At 44.7% G+C, this 16,687-nt stretch overlaps 1 protein-coding gene across 2 annotated transcripts in view; it reads left to right on the top strand.

The window, feature by feature from the left end:
• The window catches only part of LOC137326606 (echinoderm microtubule-associated protein-like 5), a 207,748-nt gene that overhangs the window by 177,071 nt on the left and 13,990 nt on the right, over nt 1-16,687 (top strand). For both annotated transcript variants that reach the window (XM_067991872.1, XM_067991873.1), the window contains exons 32-34: nt 903-1,111; nt 2,068-2,225; nt 15,280-15,394. In XM_067991872.1, the coding sequence (XP_067847973.1) occupies nt 903-1,111; nt 2,068-2,225; nt 15,280-15,394 (482 nt within the window). The remainder of the gene's footprint in view (nt 1-902; nt 1,112-2,067; nt 2,226-15,279; nt 15,395-16,687) is intronic.

The following is a 16,687-nucleotide window of genomic DNA, read 5'->3' as shown; positions in this document are numbered from 1 at the left end:
TCCTCGTAGCAGCATCCCCAGGCCGGAGGCACGGCAATCGTTGCCTCCCGACCAGATCGACGGCCCGTGGACCCACCGCTGCGACCATTGCCGGTAATTGCTGAGGTGCGGCTCCTGCAAGAACAGCAGGTTGCTCTTGACCTTGGCGAGATAGTCCAAGGTCGATACACATCGCGTAGTGCATTTAACGCTACGCACGTTAATGGATGTGACTTTCAGAACCATTTTAACAACTGTTTAAAGTCTCACCCGACAGTCCGTTTGCTGTTTCCAGCTCTTGGCCGTGTGCCTGCATCCAGGTGATCTGTGCAAAGTGTTCCACGCTCCCTGAGCTGAGGTACGAGTCCTGTTCTGCCTCAGAGTGGGGGTCGTCGTTCCGCCGGGGTGACATTGGCGGCGTGGTGTCGGGTGGCGAGTCCGTGCGATCCTCGATCGGTTGGCGCTCCTCGTTGTTGCTGCTCCCGGTTTCCGGGAGCCGTTCTTTGCTCTCTGCGGTGCTGCTCCCGGTGTCCTGGAGCTGGTGTGTGATGGGCACTTCGCTGCTGCCGGCGTCCCGGAGCTGGAGGGTGCTGGAGGCGTTGTCGCTCCCAGTGTTCTGGAGATGGGCTGAGGATTTCCTCAGAGCTGCTCCTGCTCCACCACTGTAACTTCGCCGGTTGTGCGTCAGAAACCCTGTTTATGAGTAAAAGGGGTTTCCGCCGAAGTTACAGCGCCGTAATAGGAGCAGCTCTGAACAAATTCCCAGGCATAATTTAAAAATAGTTACATAAACATATCATTAGTCATCATTTTAAGTATGTCAAAATAAAATTTGAAATATTAGTCATTTAGAATGGAACATGCAAATTATATTTGCAGTTTATTTCTTTTTTGCATCTATTTTACTTGTTTTTGCCCCCTAGGTACCAAAGTTGCCAGTAGAAGTGGTCACACCAAGAGAATTTTTGTTGCAGAGTTCAGGCCAGATTCAGACACGCAGTTTGTCTCAGTGGGGGTGAAACATGTACGGTTTTGGACCTTCGCTGGCAAAGCTTTGCAGAGCAAAAAAGGCAACTTAAATTCAATTGTAGATGCCAGGATGCAAACAATGCTAGCTGTAGCTTTTGGCGCTGTAAGTATCTTTCAGTCAAATGAATGTTAAAATGATGTGCTTATATAGGTTTTTCTTTTCATTTTAAAAGCTGAATCAAACCAAATATATAGGCCTGTTATTGATCCTCTTTGCTCACACTATTATATGTTGTAGATTCACTGTAGGGAACAACAGTCCTTAAGAATAATAACTTACAAACCTCCCAAAAATAAGTGAGTTGTAAGGTCAGAACAACACAAAATTGTTTCCTGTACATTAGTGCTATTAAGACATGCTAGCTGTTGATATTGCATATATTTCTTTGGAAAAAAATCATTTAATTTTCTCTAGAAATGCTTATTTTGAACATTGAAGGCTCTGCCCTGCTTGGTGGTTTCCAGAAATCTCATACTATGGCCCTGTTAGAGGAGGGGTTCTTATTTATAATTTACTCCTCAAACCAACAAGGTTCTCAACATTGAAAATCAAGTGTCACAGATTTATTAAGTATACATGTATAATAGTACTTAAACATACACTTAAAAGATGGTGTTTACAACTGAACCTGTTGGTTTAGTTGAGAGACTCAAACATGATACAGTTCTCAGGCCTTTAAGAATCCAAATACTCATTACAAACGGCCAGTTTTCATTCATTTCGCTAACCCCCTCTGTGTACACTCCACACAATTCTGCATTACATTATTATATAAAAGTTAAAATACAACTCCATATATGGAGAATTTAATTAACTTATCCTTTATCAATAACTTTAGTTTCCCTTACTTAAAAAGCTCTTTCTGTAAAATTCATACCAACTAAAAAAGATGATGTATGCCTAGAAAAAACCTCAGCAAGATAAATAAAGGCTTTCGTGGTACTAAAATCCTGAATGTTAGCTCTTCTGTTATATAGAATTGCTAAGAAACATGCATGCTTTGTTACAATGATTTTTTTTTTCAGTTACTAGATTAAAGCCAATCTCTTTTCTTCCAGAATAATTTGACATTTACAGGTACCATCAGTGGAGATGTTTGTGTTTGGAGGGAACACCTTTTAGTCCGAATTGTAGCCAAAGCTCATAATGGGCCCGTTTTCACAATGTACACAACATTACGAGATGGCCTGATAGTAACAGGAGGCAAAGAAAGACCGTGAGTAAAAGTTTACATTGATAACACATTTCATGTTTAGTCCGAGAGTAAGCAGTGATGGCCTCCTTATACATGTTGAAATGTACAGGAGTTGTATGTTCACATCGGTTGATGGGGCTGTCTAAATTAATTTAAACATTTTGTATTCTGCGATTGTTAGAGCGTAAAGTGCTCTGACTGCTGATGTAAATTGTTTAAAATACTTCCAGCTGTACAATTTAGAGCAATATATGGATGGCTGCCTATTAACTTCACTAAGATTATTGCGATCTGCAGTTCATTTATGCAGCCACACTATACCAATGATCTTTGGTATGTAAAACACAAGAGCAGAAGTGGAGATTTTTATTTGCAATAGTATTTCAAATGTATCACCTGCAGTTTCAGATCACCTTCAGATGTTGCTTTAGCAAGGGTGGACAGATGATTACAGATGTCTGCAATCCCAGAAAAATAATTTGTAAAGCCACTGAAGAAAAGAAGAAAGATAGATGTCTAGATTTGTACGATCAGGTGTAAACCCACCCAGAGGTGGGGCAGTGTGAGAAGAACATCCACCTGACCCATAAGAGTAGGAAGGCAGTGCAGGGGTCCCCTGCGGTCATCTCCCTCCAAAACAGTTATACCGTTTTGGATACTGTTGGGGGAGATGGCTCACCAGGGGAAGGTGACAGCGGCCAGGTTCATGGCACCGTGGCTGGCTCTGCTGCACAGGAGGGCAGGAAAAAGAGTGGTAGAGCTATAGTGATAGGGGACTCGATTGTAAGGGGAATAGACAGGCGTTTCTGCGGACGCAACCGAGACTCCAGGATGGTATGTTGCCTCCCTGGTGCAAGGGTCAGGGATGTCTCGGAGCGGCTGCAGGACATTCTGGAGGGGGAGGGTGAACAGCCAGTTGTCGTGGTGCATATAGGCACCAACGATATAGGTAAAAAACGGGATGAGGTCCTACAAGCTGAATTTAGGGAGTTAGGAGTTAAACTTAAAAAGTAGGACCTCAAAGGTAGTAATCTCAGGATTGCTACCAGTGCCACGGGCTAGTCAGAGTAGGAATGACAGGATAGCTAGGATGAATATGTGGCTTGAGAGATGGTGCAAGAGGGAGGGATTCAAATTCCTGGGCCATTGGAACCGGTTCTGGGGGAGGTGGGACCAGTACAAATTGGACGGTCTGCATCTGGGCAGGACTAGAACCAATGTCCTAGGGGGAGTGTTTGCTAGTGCTGTTGGGGAGGGTTTAAACTAATGTGGCAGGGGGATGGGAACCGATGCAGGAAGTCAGTGGGAAGTAAAGTGGTGACAGAAACAAAAGGCAGTAAGGGAGAGTGTACAAAACATGACCGGACAGATGGTCTGAGAAAGCAGGGCAAAGACCAAGGGAAGTCTAGATTAAACTGCATTTATTTCAATGCAAGAAGTCTGATGGGCAAGGCAGATGAACTCAGGGCATGGATGGGTACATGGGACTGGGATGTTATAGCTATTACTGAAACATGGCTAAGGGAGGGGCAGGACTGGCAGCTCAATGTTCCAGGGTACAGATGCTATAGGAAAGATAGAGCAGGAGGTAAGAGAGGAGGGGGAGTTGCGTTCTTGATTAGGGAGAACATCACGGCAGTAGTGAGAGGGGATATATCCGAGGGTTCGCCCACTGAGTCCATATGGGGAGAACTGAAAAATAAGAAGGGAGAGATCACTTTGATAGGATTGTACTACAGACCCCCAAATAGTCAACGGGAAATTGAGGAGCAAATATGTAAGGAGATTACAGACAGCTGCAAGAAAAATAGGGTGGTAATAGTAGGGGACTTTAACTTTCCCAACATTGACTGGGACAGCCATAGCATTAGGGCTTGGATGGAGAGAAATTTGTTGAGTGTATTCAGGAGGAATTTCTCATTCAGTATGTGGATGGCCCGACTAGAGAGGGGGCAAAACTTGACCTCCTCTTGGGAAATAAGGAAGGGCAGGTGATAGAAGTGTTAGTGAGGGATCACTTTGGGACCAGTGATCATAATTCCATTAGTTTTAAGATAGCTATGGAGAATGATAGGTCTGGCCCAAAAGTTAAAATTCTAAATTGGGGAAAGGCCAATTTTGATGGTATTAGACAGGAATTTTCAGAAGTTGATTGAGAGAGTCTGTTGGCAGGCAAAGGGACGTCTGGTAAGTGGGAGGCTTTCAAAAGTGTGTTAACCAGGGTTCAGGGTAAGCACATTCCTTATAAAGTGAAGGGCAAGGCTGGTAGAAGTAGGGAAGCTTTGATGACTCGGGAGATTGAGGCCCTAGTCAAAAAGAAGAAGGAGGCATATACAGCTGGGATCAAGTGGATCCCTTGAAGAGTATAGAGATTGCCGGAGTAGAGTTAAGAGAGAAATCAGGAGGGCAAAAAGGGGACATGAGATTGCTTTGGCAGATAAGGCAAAGGAGAATCCAAAGAGCTTCTACAAATACATAAAGGGCAAAAGAGTAACTAGGGAGAGAGTAGGGCCTCTTAAGGATCAACAAGGTCATCTATGTGCGGAACCACAAGAGATGGGTGAGATCCTAAATGGATATTTCACATCGGTATTTACGGTTGAGAAAGGCATGGATGTTAGGGAACTTGGGGAAATAAATAGTGATGTCTTGAGGAGTGTACATATTACAGAGAGGGAGGCGCTGGAAGTCTTAACGCGCATCAAGGTAGATAAATCTCCGGGACCTGATGAAATGTATCCCAGGACGTTATGGGAGGTTAGGGAGGAAATTGCGGGTCCCCTAGCAGAGATATTTGAATCATCGACAGCTACAGGCGAGGTGCCTGAAGATTGGAGGATAGCAAATGTTGTGCCTTTGTTTAAGAAGGGAGGCAGGGAAACGCCTGGGAACTACAGACCGGTGAGCCTGACATCTGTAGTGGGTAAGTTGTTAGAGGGTATTCTGAGGGACAGGATCGACAGGCATTTGGAGAGGCAGGGACTGATTAGGAACAGTCAGCATGGTTTTGTGAGAGGAAAATCATGTCTCACGAATTTGATTGAGTTTTTTGAAGGGGTAACCAAGAAGATAGATGAGGGCTGTGCAGTAGACGTGGTCTACATGGACTTTAGCAAAGCCTTTGACAAGGTACCGCATGGTAGGTTGTTACATAAGGTTAAATCTCACAGGATCCAAGGTGAGGTAGCCAATTGGATACAAAATTGGATTGACGACAGAAGACAGAGGGTGGTTGTAGAGGGTTGTTTTTCAAACTGGAGGCCTGTGACCAGCGGTGTGCCTCAGGGATCGGTGCTGGGTCCGCTGTTATTTGTTATTTATATTAATGATTTGGATGAGAATTTAGGAGGCATGGTTAGTAAGTTTGCAGATGACGCCAAGATTGGTGGCATTGTGGACAGTGAAGAAGGTTATCTAGGATTGCAACGGGATCTTGATAAATTGGGCCAGTGGGCCGATGAATGGCAGATGGAGTTTAATTTAGATAAATGTGAGGTGATGCATTTTGGTAGATCGAATCGGGCCAGGACCTACTCCGTTAATGGTAGGGCGTTGGGGAGAGTTATAGAACAAAGAGATCCAGGAGTACAGGTTCATAGCTCCTTGAAAGTGGAGTCACAGGTGGATAGGGTGGTGAAGAAGGCATTCAGCATGCTTGGTTTCATTGGTCAGAACACTGAATACAGGAGTTGGGATGTCTTTTTGAAGTTGTACAAGACATTAGTAAGGCCACACTTGGAATACTGTGTACAGTTCTGGTCACCCTATTATAGAAAGGATATTATTAAACTAGAAAGAGTGCAGAAAAGATTTACTAGGATGCTACCAGGACTTGATGGTTTGACTTATAGGGAGAGGTTGGATAGACTGAGACTTTTTTCCCTGGAGAGTAGGAGGTTTAGGGGTGATCTTATAGAAGTCTATAAAATAATGAGGGGCATAGATAAGGTAGATAGTCAAAATTTTTTCCCAAAGATAGGGGAGTCTATAACGAGGGGCATAGATTTAAGGTGAGAGGGGAGAGATACAAAAGGGTCCAGAGGGGCAATTTTTTCACTCAAAGGGTGGTGAGTGTCTGGAACGAGCTGCCAGAGGCAGTAGTAGAGGCGGGTACAATTTTGTCTTTTAAAAAGTATTTGGACAGTTACATGGGTATAGAGGGATATGGGCCAAGTGCAGGCAATTGGGACTAGCTTAGTGGTATAAACTGGGCGACATGGACATGTTGGGCCGAAGGGCCTGTTTCCATGTTGTAAACGTCTCTGATTCTATGATTCTATAATGCGCTGAGCCTATGCATATTTCTGGGGTCAGCCTAGTTTGCCTACAGTGTGAAAACACCTGTCATTGGAGGGTAGAAAATCAGGTCCTGCTGATGGATTTCAAGGCCTGAAGTATGTTAAAAGAGCCCAAACATCATTATTTGTGAGGCAGCACATCTGCAAGCACTTTAGAAGGGCACAAGATGCCATGTTTCTCCCATGGGACCATAGAAATTCTAATAGACGAGGGAGGTGTAGGAGGGGAAGAATGTTGCAGGCCCTCCCAGGTAAGCTGCCTAACAAGAATGGCATGAGATGCCATGAGCAACATGAGGAAGATATTTGGATGCAAGGTAGAAAAAAGTTTAATGATCTTCCCAGGTCAGCCAAGTAATTCAATGCGCAAAGCATCCATGATACTTACAATTACTTCCTTCTCACATTGTTAAATTATATTCATTTCTTGCCATGAATGCCCATAAAGTACAGGTTATGCTGAGCATCAACAGCTTTTTCCTCTTTCAGTCACATCCTTTCATGCATGATGCATGTACATGTCATCACACCTACAGTGGGTTGCATGAAGGAGGCAAATGTGTAGTGAAGAGTGAGGGAACAGCAAAGATATTAAATAAATACTTTGCCTCAGTTTCCAAAAGAAGATCCATATTGAGATTATAGGGGATATGGTAGTTTAGTGATTATGTCACTGGACTAATATTCCAGAGAACATGAATTCAAATCACGCCATGGCAATTTGAGAATTTGAATTCAGTTTTAATTTTTTTAAAATCAGGACATAAAAAGCTGGTAGCAGTAAAAGTGACCATGAGGCTGTCCGATTGTTGTAAAAACCCAACTCGTTCACTAATGTCCTTTAGGGGAGGAAACCTGCCGTCTTTATCCAATATGTGACTTCAATCCCACATCAATATGGTTGACTCTTAACTATTCTCTGAAGTGGCCTAGCAAGCCACTCAGATGTATCAAACCAGGCAACTAGGGATGGGCAATAAATGCCAGCTTTGCCAGCAGCACCCACATCCCGAGAATGAATAATTTTTTAAAAATCACCAGAGGTGGGTGTAGAACAGTTAATGGAGGCAGACAAACATTACTAAAGGAATTACTCAAACTTAAGACTGATGGTTTATGTCTGAGATCCTGAGTGAAGCAAGGAAAGAAATGGTGAGGCTCTCACTATAATTTTCCAAACTTCTGTAGAGAGGAAATTTGTGCTAAGGGACTAGAGGGTGGCAAATGGTGACGAAGAGTTTCAGTTATGAAGGAAGACTTGAGCAGATAGGGCATTTTTCACTGGAGTTGAGAAGGTTTTAAGGAGTGGCCATTCCAATGTCTTGAAGATTATGAAAGGCTATGTATGATAAGGTAAATTGTAGATGGTTTCCAACGGTTGATGAGACAGTAACGAGAGCACAAATTCAAAATAATCAGAAAAAAAATCACGGCGAAGGTTAGAAAAAATTTCTTTACACAGGTGCTGGAATGTGGTAATCTCTCCCAGATGACATTGTTGAAGCAGTGTATATAAATTATTTTAAAAGGGAATTAGATAGTTGCACACTAAGTGCGAGGTGGTGCGTTTTGGTAGGAGGAATATGGAGGCCACATACTGCTTGAATAATAAGAGTCTGAATGGGATAGAGGAGCAATGGGATCTAGGGGTACAGATACACAAATCACTAAAAGCAGCGACGCAGGTTAATAAGGCCATAAAAAAGGCAAATCAAGCACTGAGGTTCATTTATAAAGGGATAGAATTGAAAAGCTTAACTTGTATAGAACCTTGGTTGGACCACACTTGGAGTACTGTGCACAGTTCTGGTCTCCATACTATAGAAAGGATATAGACACGTCGGAGAGGGTGCAAAAAAGTTCTTGGGATGTGGGCTTCGCTGGCGAGGCCAGCATTTATTGCCCATCCCTAATTGCCCCTGAGAAGATGGTGGTGAGCCGCCTTCTTGAACCGCTGCAGTCCGTGTGGTGAAGGTTCTCCCACAGTGCTGTTAGGAAGGGAGATCCAGGATTTTGACCCAGCGACGATGAAGGAACGGCGATATATTTCCAAGTTGGGATGGTGTGTGACTTGGAGGGGAACGTGCAGGTGGTGTTGTTCCCATGTGCCTGCTGCCCTTGTCCTTCTAGGTGGTAGAGGTCGCGGGTTTGGGAGGTGCTGTCAAAGAAGCCTTGGCGAATTGCTGCAGTGCATCCTGTGAATGGTACACACTGAAGCCACAGTGCGCCGGTGGTGAAGGGAGTGAATGTTTAGGGTGGTGGATGGGGTGCCAATCAAGCGGGCTGCTTTGTCCTGGATGGTGTCGAGCTTGAGTGTTGTTGGAGCTGCACTCATCCAGGCAAGTGGAGAGTATTCCATCACACTCCTGACTTGTGCCTTGTAGATGGTGGAAAGGCTTTGGGGAGTCAGGAGGTGAGTCATTCGCCACAGAATACCCAGCCTCTGACCTGCTCTTGTAGCCACAGTATTTATGTGGCTGGTCCAGTTAAGTTGCTGGTCAGTGGTGACCCCCAGGATGTTGATGGTGGGGGATTCGGCGATGGTAATGCCGTTGAATGTCAAGGGGAAGTGGTTTGACTCTCTCTTGTTGGAGATGGTCATTGCCTGGCATTTGTCTGGCGCAAATGTTACTTGCCACTTATCAGCCCAAGCCTGGATGTTGTCCAGGTCTTGCTGCATGTGGGCACGGACGGCATCATTACCTGAGGGGTTGTGAATGGAACTGAACACTGTGCAATCATCAGCGAACATCCCCATTTCTGACCTTATGATGGAGGGAAGGTCATTGATGAAGCAGCTGAAGATGGTTGGGCCTAGGACATTGCCCTGAGGAACTCCTGCAGCAATATCCTGGGGCTGAGATGATTGGCCTCCAACAACCACTACCATCTTCCTTTTGTGCTAGGTATGACTCCAGCCACTGGAGAGCTTTCCCCCCGATTCCCATTGACTTCAATTTTACTAGGGCTCCTTGGTGCCACACTCGGTCAAATGCTGCCTTGATGTCAAGGGCACTCACTCTCACCTCACCTCTGGTATTCAGCTCTTTTGTCCATGTTTGGACCAAGGCTGCAATGAGGTCTGGAGCCGAGTGGTCCTGGTGGAACCCAAACTGAGCATTGGTGAGCAGGTTATTGGTGAGTAAGTGCCGCTTGATAGCACTGTCGACGACACCTTCCATCACTTTGCTGATTGAGAGTAGGCTGATGGGGCGGAAATTGGCCAGATTGGATTTGTCCTGCTTTTTGTGGACAGAACATACCTGGGAAATTTTCCACATTGTCGGATAGATGCCAGTATTGTAGCTGTACTGGAACAGTTTGGCTAGAGGCGCGGCTAGTTCTGGAGCACAAGTCTTCAGCACTACAGCCAGAATGCTGTCGGGGCCCATAGCCTTTGCTGTATCCAGTGCACTCAGCCGTTTCTTGATATCACGTGGAGTGAATCGAGTTGGCTGAAGACTGGCTTCAGTGATGGTGGGGATATCGGGAGGAGGCCGAGATAGATCATCCACTCGGCACTTCTGGCTGAAGCTGGTTGCAAACACTTCAGCCTTGTCTTTTGCACTCACGTGCTGGACTCCGCCATCATTGAGGATGGGGATGTTTACAGAGCCTCCTCCTCCCATCAGTTGTTTAATTGTCCACCACCATTCACGACTGGATATGTCAGGACTGCAGAGCTTTGATCTGATCAGTTGGTTGTGGAATCGCTTAGCTCTGTCTATAGCATGCTGCTTCCGCTGTTTAGCATGCATGTCGTCCTGAGTTGTAGCTTCACCAGGTTGGCACCTCATTTTTAGGTACACCTGGTGCTGCTCCTGGCATGCTCTTCTACACTCCTCATTGAACCAGGGTTGATCCCCTGGTTTGTTGGTAATGGGAGAGTGAGGAATATGCCGGGCCATGAGGTTACAGATTGTGCTGGAATACAATTCTGCTGCTGCAGATGGCCCACAATGCCTCATGGATGCCCAGTTTTGAGCTGCTAGATCTGTTCTGAATCTATCCCATTTAGCATGGTGATAGTGCCACACAACACGTTGGATGGTGTCCTCAGTGCGAAGAAGGGACTTTATCTCCACGAGGGTTGTGCGGTTGTCACTCCTATCATGGACAGATGCATCTGCGACAGGTAGATTGGTGAGGACGAGGTCAAGTAGGTTTTTCCCTCATGTTTTGTGTTTGTTCACTCACCACCTGCCGCAGGCCCAGTCTAGCAGCTATGTCCTTCAGGACTTGGCCAGCTCGGTCAGTAGTGGTGCTACCGAGCCACTCGTGGTGATGGACATTGAAGTCCTCCACCCAGAGTACATTCTGTGCCCTTGCTACCCTCAGTGCTTCCTCCAAGTGGTGCTCAACATGGAGGAGGACTGATTCATCAGCTGAGGGAGGGCGGTAGGTGGTAATCAGCAGGAGGTTTCCTTGCCCATGTTTGACCTGATACCATGAGAATTCATGGGGTCCAGAGTCAATGTTGAGGACTCCCAGGGCCACTCCCTCCTGACTGTATATCACATACCGCCACCTCTGGTGGGTCTGTCCTGCCAGTGAGACAGGACATACCCAGGGATGGTGATGGAAGAGTCTGGGACGTTAGCTGAAAGGTATGATTCTGTGAGTATGGCTATGTCAGGCTGTTGCTTGACTAGTCTGTGGGACAGCTCTCCCAATTTTGGCACAAGTCCCCAGATGTTCGTGTGGAGGACTTTGCAGGGTCGACTGGGCTTGGTTTGCCTTTGTCGTGTCCGGTGCCAAGTGGCCCCTCCGATTTTATTCTTATTATGACTTTTTTTAAGCGAGATTTTACAACTGAGTGGCTTGCTAGGCCATTTCAGAGGGCAATTAAGAATCAACCACATTGCTGTGGGTCAGGAGTCACGTTTAGGCCAGACCGGTTAAGGACGGCATGTTTCCTTCCCTAAAGGACATTAGTGAACCAGATGGGTTTTTATGACAATCCGGTAGTTTCATGGCCACCATTACTGGTACTAGTTTTTTTAATTCCAGATTTTATTTAATTAATTGAATTTAAATTCCCCAGCTACTGTGGCGGGACTTGAACTCATTTGAACTCATGACTCCGGATTATTAGTCTAGGCCTCTGGATTACTAGTCCAGTAACATAACCACTATGCTACCGTACCCTTACCAGAACTGAGAGGATATACTTATCAGAAAAGTCTGAATAGGCTGGAGCTCTTTTCTCTGGAAAAGAGAAGGCTGAGGTGTGACCTGATCGAGGTCTTTAAGATAATGAAAGGGTTTATAGGGTAGATGTAGAGAAAATGTTTCCACTTGTGGGGCTGTCCAAAACTAGAGGTCATTAATATGAAATAGTCACTAATAAATCCAATAGGGAATTCAGGCGAAACTTCTTTACCCAAAAAGTGGTAAGAATGTGGAACGCGCTACCACAAGGAGCTGTTGAGGAAAATAGCATAGATACTTTAAAGGGGAATCTAGATAAGCACATGAGGGAGAAAGGAATAGAATGGTATACTGATAGGGTTAACCTAGAATGGTTACAGCACAGAAGGAAGCCATTCGGCCCATTGAGCCTGCTCCAGCTCTCTGCAAGAACAATCCAGCTAGTCCCATTCCGCTGCTCTTTCCTCATAGCTCTTCAATTTTCTTTCCTTCAGGTACTTATCCAATTCCCTTTTGAAAGCCACGATTGAATCCGCTTCCACCACCCTTTCAGGCAGTGCATTCCAGATCCTAACCACTTACTGTGCAAAAAAGCTTTTCCTCAAGTCGCCTTTGATTCTTTTGACAATCACCTTAAACCTGTGTCCTCTGGTTCTCGACCCTTCCACCAGTGGGAACAGTTTTTCTTTATTTTGTCTAGACCCGTCACGATTTTGAACACCTCTATCAAATCTCCTCTCAACCTTCTCCGCTCTAAGGAGAACAATCCCAGTTTTTCCAGTCTATCCACATAACTGAGGTCCCTTATCCCTGGAACCATTCTAGTAAATCTTCTCTGCACCCTCTCTAAGGCCTTCACATCCTTACTAAAGTGCGGTGCCCAGAATTGGACACAATACTCCAATTGTGGCCAAAACAGTGTTTTATAAAGGTTCAACGTAAAATCCTCGCATTTGTACTCTGTGCCTCTATTTATAAAGCCCAGGATCCCATATGCTTTCTTAACCACTTTCTCAACCTGTCCTGCCACCTTCAACGACCTGTGTACATATACCCCCAGGTCTCTCTGTTCCTGCACCCTGTTTAGAGTTGTACCCTTTAGTTTATACTGCCTCTCCTCGTTCTTCCTACCAAAATGTATCACCTCACACTTGTATCAGCGTTAAATTTCATCTGCCACATGTCCGCCCATTCCACGAACCTGTCTATGTCCTCTTGAAGTCTATCACTATCTTCCTCATTGTTTACTACAATTCCAAGTTTTGTGTCATCTGCAAATTTTGAAATTGTGCCCTGTACACCCAAGTCCAAGTCATTAATATATATCAAGAAAAGCAGAGGTCCCAGTACCGACCCCTGAGGAACACCACTGCATACCTTCCTCCAGTCTGAAAAACAGCCATTCACCACTACCCTCTATTTCCTGTTACTTAGCCAATTTCGTATCCATGTTGCCACTGCCCCTTTTATTCCGTGGACTTCAATTTTATTGACCAGCTTATTATGTGGCACTTTATCAAACACCTTTTGGAAGTCCATATACACCACATCAACCACACTGCCCTCATCAACCATCTCTGTTACCTCATCAAAAAACTCAATCAAGTTGCCTTTAACAAATCCACGCTGGCTTTCCCTTATTAAGCTACGCTTGTCCAAGTGACTCTTAATTTTGTCCCGGGTTATCGTTCATAAAAGCTTCCCCACCACTGAGGCTAAACTAACTGGTCTGTAGTTGCTGGGTTTATCTTTACATCCTTTTTTGAACAAGGGTGTAACATTTGCAATTCTCCAGTCCTCTGGCACCACCCATGTCCAAGGAGAGTTTGAAGATTATGGCCATTACCTCCGCAATTTCCACCCTTACTTCCCTCAGCAACCTAGGACGCATCCCATCCGGACCTGGTGACTTACCTATTTTAAATACAGTCAGCCTTTCTAGTACCTCCTCTTTATCAATTTTTAGCCCATACAGTATCTGAACTACCTCCTCTTTTACTGTGGCTTTGGCCGTATCTTCTTCCTTGGCAAAGTACTCATTTAGTACCTCTGCTATACCCTCTGCCTCCATGCGTATATCTCCTTTTTGGTCCCAAATCGGCCCCACCCCTTCTCTTATTACCTGTTTACTATTTATGTGCCTGTAGAAGGCTTTTTGATTCCCTTTTATGTTGGCTGCCAGTCTATTCTCATACTCTCTCTTTGCCCCTCTTATTTCCTTTTTTACTTCCCCTCTGAACATTCTATACTCAGCTTGGTTCTCACTTGTATTATCAACCTGACATCTGTCGTACGCCCCCTTTTTCTGCTTCATCTTGCTTTCTGTCTCTTTCATCATTCAGGGAGGTCTGACTTTCCCCCTCATGGGACTGTATCTAGTCTGTACCCAAACCATCTCTACTTTAAAGGCCACCCATTGTTTAATTACAGTTTTGCCTGCCAATCTTTGATTCCAATTTACCCGGGCCAGATCCGTTCTCAACCCACTGAAATTGGCCATCCTCCAATTAAGTATTTTTACTCTAGATTGTTCTTTTCCATAGCTAATCTAAACCTTATGATACTATGATCACTGTTCCCTAAATATTCCCCCACTGATACTTGCTCCACTTGACCCACCTCATTCCCCAGAACCAGATCCAGCAATGCCTCCTTCCTCGTTGGGCCGGAAACGTACTGGTCAAGAAAGTTCTCCTGATCAAAGTTCAGAAATTCTTCCTTTTTTTTGCCATTTACACTATTACTATCCCAGTCTCTATTAGGGTAGTTGAAGTCCCCCATTATCACTACTCTATGGTTCTTGCACCTCTCTGTACTTTCACTGCAAATTTGCTCCTCTATATCCTTCCCACTAGTTGGCAGCCTGTAGAATACATCTACTGTAATGGCACCTCTGTTGTTTCTTAACTCTAACCAAATAGATTCTGTCCTTGACTCCTCAAGGTTAGATGAAGTAGGGAGGGAGGAGGCTCATGTGGAGCATAAACACCGGCATAAACCAGTTGGTCTGTTCCTCTGCTGTAGTTTCGATGTAACTCAATGTATGGTAAGTGAACAAGAAAGATTGATTACAGTAGAAGGCTCATGTGAAAAAACATAGTTAAACTCCTCTGAACTTTTCACTTCTGTCACTGCCATGGTGACACTTAGACATATTGCCCCTTTGTTTAGCTTACAATCGCCAGGTCTGACCAGCAGTAAGATGGAGGACATACTTTTTGAGGATCCTGTACAGCTGATAATCCAGTTTTTTGTGATTGGCCTTTAACAAGCTCTTAAAAAGTTAAATCAGCCTTTCTCCTAATTTTCAATAATGTTCATCTATTTTTAAAGTGTGGCAATCCTCAGAGCGGCACTAAACACACGGACTGCAGCGGTTCAAGAAGGCAGCTCACCACCACCTTCTCAAGGGCAATTAGGGATGGGCAATAAATGCTGGCCTCACCAGTGACGCCCACATCCTATGAACGAATAAAAAACAAATTTACATTACACCACTTCTATTCTTTCACTAAAATTAGCAAAGAAAGGGAATGTTACCTGCTAAATGTTTAATCCTAGAACATATATCAATATCAGAAAAATCTGATATTCATGAAATGTAGACAATGATTTTGTTTTATCAGGTCAAAGGAAGGAGGAGCAGTGAAACTGTGGGATCAGGAACTGAAGCGGTGTCGTGCATTCAGATTGGAAACTGGACAGGCAATGGACTCTGTGCGTTCAGTCTGCAGATGCAAGGTATGTCTCTAGTCCCAAATGAAAACAAAACATGCACACATTAGATATTAATTAGCTTGGGAGAGCTGGCGGTGCACAATTTTGCACTTTACATAGTGTTACCATTCTCAGACGTGTTATTGAGAGAGCAGGAGGTACTGAGCAGAAGTCAAATACTAAACCACTGGGTTGATGTGAAAACTTTTAAGCACTTAAACCCATTAAATTATACAAATATATTATATTAACTGCAAGTGTTTTAGTTAAATAAAAGTTTTTTAGCTCAAATATTAGATGCTTTTAGTTTTTTTTTAAACTTGTTTTACACTCAGCAAACGAATTCTAAGCGCTCGTAGCACTTGTAAAACTAAGCTGCCAAGGAAACCGACAAAAGTCATTTGGTGGCCTCAGAGGCAGCAATGGCACAAGTAGGTAGGAAGCACAGATACACCGGTGCCTGCTGATCCATTAATTTATTACTGCACTGGTGCTCACTGCTGCATTAATTCACTCGTGCTCACAAATGCATTCATTTATTGATTTGTTGAAGGAGAAGGGGAGAGGAAGCAAAGAGGGCAGGGGTGGAGTTCAAAGGGCAACTGGGATGAAGAAGGGTTGGGTGGCACTGGGCCCAGCCAATTTTTCACATTGGTGGGTGTAGGGGAGAAGGGGGAGTTAGAGAGAGTAATTTTCTGGCTGAAGGTGGAAGATGGTTCTGAGTTGCTTCTGAGTGAGAGGCTGGAAGTGACACAAGTTGTTTTTCAGCAGGGGTGGTGTGGTGGTGGGGGGAGAGCAGAGGGAGATTTGCTTCTCATTGAGTGCCATGATGTGGAGATGCCGGTGATGGACTGGGGTTGGCAATTGTAAACAATTTTACAACACCAAGTTATAGTTCAGCAATTTTATTTTAAATTCACAAGCTTTCGGAGGCTTCCTCCTTCCTCTGGACTATAACTTGGTGTTGTAAAATTGTTTACAATTCTCATTGAGTGAGGTGAGCTACTGTTCACAGGAGGCAGAAATTGGTCCCGAATTTGTTCTAAGTGGGGATGAGGGGTGCAAATTTTAGCTTAGCAGGAGGTGGGGATTTGTTCTTAGTGGGAGAGAGGGGCAGGCCGAGTTTGGTCTCATTGGAGGTGAGGGGAAGGCCAGTTTTTGATTGTTGAGGTGTGGGTACGGTCATCTTTGTCCTCAATGGAACAGGTGGGAAGGCTAAGTTTTATCTTAGTGGGATGGAGGATGGCAGGACCTCTGGCCTTTAGAAGGGGTGGGGAATATCAAGTTTTCCCACAGTGAGGGGGTTTGGTTGAATTT

Source organism: Heptranchias perlo, chromosome 10, assembly GCF_035084215.1.
Source record: "Heptranchias perlo isolate sHepPer1 chromosome 10, sHepPer1.hap1, whole genome shotgun sequence".
NCBI classification, from domain to species: Eukaryota; Metazoa; Chordata; class Chondrichthyes; order Hexanchiformes; family Hexanchidae; genus Heptranchias; species Heptranchias perlo.
Note: the sequence above shows the minus strand (reverse complement) of the source record. Positions and strands in the feature narration are given on the sequence as shown.